At 38.0% G+C, this 5,628-nt stretch overlaps 1 protein-coding gene across 1 annotated transcript in view; it reads right to left on the reverse strand.

Annotated features, from left to right (window-relative positions):
- The window catches only part of SND1 (staphylococcal nuclease and tudor domain containing 1), a 391,519-nt gene that overhangs the window by 216,540 nt on the left and 169,351 nt on the right, over nt 1–5,628 (reverse strand). Inside the window, exon 12 of the mRNA XM_006910547.3 lies at nt 4,357–4,457. Coding sequence (XP_006910609.1) covers nt 4,357–4,457 — 101 coding nt within the window. The remainder of the gene's footprint in view (nt 1–4,356; nt 4,458–5,628) is intronic.

Below are 5,628 nucleotides of genomic sequence, written 5' to 3' on the forward strand. Positions count from 1 at the left end.
GGGGAAGCAGGGATGGGCAATGGAGGGAAGCAATAGATGAAAGAATGTTTCAAAAAGCACTATTACAAAAAACAAATCACCTCTCAAAATATGTGACCTTGTGCAGAAAATAAACAGGCATTTTCCACTGTTCCTATTCCATAGTTCCATAGTTCCATTTCTGTGCCATTCACTTTCCAAAAATGGGCCATGTCTATTGTCCCCTATTACTGTGAAATACTTCACATGATGGGAAGTACTGTGGAAAAACCTTAGACACATTTTATCCACTGGGTATATGACCATTTTCCAGGGATGGGGGAGTGGGATGGTGTTAATTATGAGTGTGTGAGGCTTGACCCTAAGTTATATTGTTCAGGTGCTCTTTAAAAAGTGAACGGATTTTCTTTTAACCCCTTTCTTTGAAAATCTGACATGCAGAAAGACACAAGCAATCGGTTAATATAGATTATACGCGTTTGCCAAATTGGAGCTCATAGTAATTTGGAAGTCCGGCACAAGTAAAGGTCACCCCAGAAAAATCTCACTCTTCAAGAAGGCTCTGGCAATAACGAAAGAACGAGATTTTAATCACTGAAGCTAATTACATAGAAGACTAAATCACACCAAGAGTTATTTAAGTGTCTTAAATACAATAAGAAGTAATTAACAAGAAGCGCCATCTTGACAGCTTCATGTCACAAACCAGGCCAAAAAGGATCAGCTAATTCCCAAGCCGGGAGCCAGAGAATGAGAAACAACTCAAAGTTTGATCTTTTTATTTTTTATTTAAACTGTTTTGATTAGCAGATAACAACTCTTGCCAACTCCACAGCGAAGTTAATCAAGAAAAAAATTTTAATCTATTAGAGGAATGATGAACCTCGTTTTCATTGATTCCCCAGAGGGCAAGAGATGGAAAGTTGAAAACTGTGTCACCAGAGAGATCCTGTGACTTGACTTTCCCCCACACATCAAGAGGAAAAACAGAATTACACTGAATCCTACTGAGGATACAGACAACTCACACATTTGAGCATGTGAAACACATTTAAAAATCTGCTTTGCAATAACCCTTAAGAGACGGTATCTCATCTGCCTCTTCTTTCCCATGCCCCTGAAATCAGCAGCTTGAGAGCTCTTTCAAAGTCAGAGAATCCCAGCTGATCTCTTTGAATAACGAAAAGGTACTAGCTGCTATGAAGGCCGATATATAGGTGTACAACCGTATATATGACAGCGGACGTAATTTAGATTGGATTGCTTCTTAGTTCTACAGCATTTCCACAAGCTTAGACTAAGCCTGTCTGAGAGCAGCGATGCATTACTACAGAAGCTCTCCTTCCCTTAACTGACCTGGACTTCCTATGACCTCACCAAATCTACTGGCTGATGCCAGTTAGAGTGACTAAAGGCTACTCTGACACTCCTGTGCACATCTGTCCCAACCGCTTGTACCATTTGTTTCTGTCCCCAGATCTATTTATACTGATTGTGGTTGTTATTTTAATTATGTACTTCATTAAATGTTACATTAATAATTGAAATGAGTACAAAAAGAGTAAGTACTTATGAAAACAACTGAATACTTTTAAAAGCTTTATTAAGGAGAAATAGCTTTGACATGACTGAAAAATGAATAAGAGGACAACTACAATAGATGAGGGGGATGTAAATCACAAAAATCTAGGGTTCCATAGTTAGTGTTGCTAAGTCCCCAATCCAAAGAGGAAGTTATGCCATTCACCAGAATATCGAATTGTTGATCTGTGCTGCCCATAAATCAAAGATTTGGAAATGCATGCATATTTTTGTGACTAATGTGAAATTTAAGTATTTGAAATAAATAAAATTAAATCTCTCTCCTCTAGCCAATGTTCTTGAATAACTAACCAATTTAGTCAGATAGAATGCTTTTAGTATACTTTGATTCTAAATATAAGCCAAGTATTTGGACATTATCAATACCTCAGCTTTTTAATAATATTATTTGGAATTGTTTAAGTATAGAAAACTCAGGGAAAAAGCAAATAAAAACTAAATCAAGGCAAAGGGAAAATAAAGAGAAGCTATGAGTAAGTTTGGACTATAAAGAGCATGCTGCCAGGTATATACTTTCTAGAGAGGTACTATCTTTGACACTTCCAATAACCAAACACAAGAGGAAAATTATCAGAAACAAATTTATTTTTTATATTGATCAGATAAAAACAAACCTGTAACTCAAAAGAAACATCTAAGTACTCCCTGTTATGCTTCTAAAGGGATACTTTGCAATACAATAAACAAATCATTCACAAATTTATTGAAGTCCTACCATATGCTGAATACTGACACCACAACAGGGAATAAGAGACAAAAATCACTGTCTTCAGAGAGCTTATTGTCTAGTGAGGGCTGTTCTCAACAATATCACTAATTCTTGTATGTCTCCCAATTGCAGCCCAGCAGTTTACTCACCAAGTCTAGTTTAGAAGAAACAAATTTCTGAGGGAACTCTATGCTTTCCAGGTACCCCGCCAGGCTGGTCTAATTCAAGGTAAATACTTTGGTAAATCATAAAAACAAAATATTTTTTAAAATCCAATGATAAGAACTGGAAGGTAGAAGGTCAAGGTTATCATCTCTGGCTCAAACTTGAAGTACAGATGTACAATGTTATCAATTAAGACCAAGCGACTTCTGTTGTTAACTGACCAAGCTGATAAAAAGGTTGACATCTTCTTACCAAGGCTTGAGGATCTAACTAAAACCTTGGCTGGCTGAACAATCACCTGACCTCCACAGAAATGCAGGCTAGACTGAAGGAGTAATCTTGGTCAAAGCCAAGATCAATGCAGTTGAAACCTTAAGGTTTCATGGCATGGGACATGGCCATAACACCCTACTAAGGAAAAAGTTTTAAACCAGCTATCTCGAATTTTCTTTAAAAATAATCTCTATAGAACACTCCTAGAATATCTAATTTTAAGCAGTATAAATTTACTTTAAAAATATAGCTCAGGGGTAACTAAATGAAAAAAAAAGTCCATTCTAAAAGATTGTTAGATAAACATGGGCATCTGCCACAACTAAGATGTGCATTTTTATAGTAGTAATGTTGTTTTACCAGTAATTAGATTGGAGGAGCAGTTACATACTGGGAGGACTCCTTGTTTGTGAAAGTAAAAATTTTCATATAGGGAACACTAATGTTCCAGCTCTCCGTAGCAGGGAAGTTTGCATCAAGCTCCTAAGAAGTACTGACAAACTGGTAATAAACAATGCAAACTATACGGAGAGACAAATAACCAACGTATTTCCTGCTTTCTTCCATTTCAAAAACATTACCTGATTTGTCAAGAAGCTGCTTCTAACATGATGTCTATGATGCTGTTAAGGTAATGACACCAAAAGCCTATATTAAGTTCCTCTTGGCAAAACCGAAGCCTCCGATTGTTGTGTGAACATCAACAACGTTAATACGGGAGTGGTAACAGTGGCTAAAAATCCTCATTTCCAAATGTGACAACACGAACGACGGGGAAAGGCTCCTGTTTGGTTAAGCTTCTGGAAGGTAAATGAGCTACAGGATCCTCTTCCTCTACAGAGACATGCAGCAGCTCAGAGGTGCTTCTCCTAACGGGCTTCACCGTACTTTCGATAAGACGATTCCCGTTTTGATGAGAAGCCTATTCTTTCCTTCCCCTCCACCATGCACCATTAAAAGAAAAGAAAAACACCAGTTTGTAACAAACAGCGTTTAAGATTGTTAAATAGAGAAGGAAACAATTACCATGCTGGTATATTTTACGCAGAGTAAGAACTGCTACCGAGGACTGACGGATTGTTTTAATATTTACTGTGGAAGCATGGCCCGGCAGGCTTCCTCCTTCCTCCACCAGACACCTCCCTCAGAAGACGGTTCATCAATCACGCTCTCAAGAGACTTTGGAATATAATCAGGAGGCAGTCAGCACAGTAGAAGAGGAAGACCCTGTCATCTGCTGATTACATACATCCACACAAAGAAAATGTCAAATTAACTTCTCTTCTTCCCTCTTTTTTTTTTCTAGTCTACAATTGAACTTCCTAAACCAATATGCAGAAGAACCTTTCTAACTGCGGCCTGACTGACTCGCAATAAGTGGCATAATTATTAATAGTAATAATGTGTGCTACACAGTGCAAGTACACAGAGCCCAATAAATCTTAAATAATAATAATAAAGTATATGACTAGCTAATGAGTGATTATAAAGTACTTTGCAAACATAAAGTGCTACAGAGGCACATAATAATCATAAATCACTGTGTTAAGAGCAACGGAAAGCAAATCAGGGCAAAAGGAAGGAGACTTGAATGAGGAGAGAACTCTTAGCTAAGGCTGAGCACTCACATTCCTCCAATGGTGACAGTGGCACAGGTACGCTCTGAAAAGGCAGGCACCGTCTCTGTGGCTGGGCTGGCTGGTCTAATGTAGTCCACAGTCACATTGACCTGCAAATAAAGAATCAAGGTAGTTAAGGTTGGGAGTTTACAAGATGGCTCTCTAGCGGCTACTCGTGCCTGCGTATTGTGAAAGCTCACCATATTCACAATTCAATTTTCTGGATCTAAGATTTAAAAAAAATAATAACTGAAAGACAGGTGAGCCACGCACTGGTCGAAAATATCTGCACAAAAGCCTTATCTAATAGATAACAGAGAATTCCTAGCCAAAATATACTAAGGACTCTTAAATCACAACAACAGGAAAATGAACAAATCGAATTTTATAACGGGCAAAGGATCTGGACATCTCATGAAAAAGACTTACAGATGGCAAAAAAATATATGAAAAGATGCTCCACATCATATGTTACTGAAGAAATGCAAATTAAAACAACTGTGAGCTACCACTACATGCCAAACAGAATAGCCAAAATCCAGAACAGTGACAACAAACGCTGGTGAGGATGTGGACAGGAATTCTCATTCGCTGTTAATGAGAATGTGAAACAGTACAGCCACTTTGAGAGTTTGGCAGTTCTGTACAAAACTAAACATACTTTTACCATATGTTCCAACAACTGAAAGCCTAAGTCCACACAAAAACCTGCACACAGATGTTTATAGCAGCTTTTTATATAATGGCCAAAACTTGGAAGCAACTAACATGTCTTTCAGTAGGTGAATGGATAAATAAAAGTGGTCTGGAAGTCAAAGGAATATTATTCAGCATTAACACAAAATGAGCTATCAAGCCATGAAAAGACATGGAGGAGTCTAAAATACATATTACTAAGAGAAAGAAGCCAATCAAAAAGCTGAATACTGTATAACTCCAACTATGACATTTTAGAAAAAGGCAAAACTATGAAGAAAGTAAAAAGATCAGTCATTGCCAGGGGCCAGGGGACAAAACAGGGAGATTCTTGGCATGGAAGATTCTTGCAGCAGTGAAACTGCTCTGTATGATACCATAATGATGGATACATGTCATTATACATTTATCCAAACCCACAGAAGGTGCACTACCCAGTGAACCCTAACGTAAACTATGGACTTTGGATGATGATGTGGCAATGTAGGTTCATCAATTACAACAGATTTACCTCTGTGGTGGGGGACGGTTGATAGTAGGGAGAAAGCACTGGGGGAGGGGGATATATGGGAACTGTTTACCTTC

Source organism: Pteropus alecto, unplaced genomic scaffold (assembly GCF_000325575.1).
Source record: "Pteropus alecto unplaced genomic scaffold, ASM32557v1 scaffold22, whole genome shotgun sequence".
In the NCBI taxonomy this organism is placed as follows: domain Eukaryota; kingdom Metazoa; phylum Chordata; class Mammalia; order Chiroptera; family Pteropodidae; genus Pteropus; species Pteropus alecto.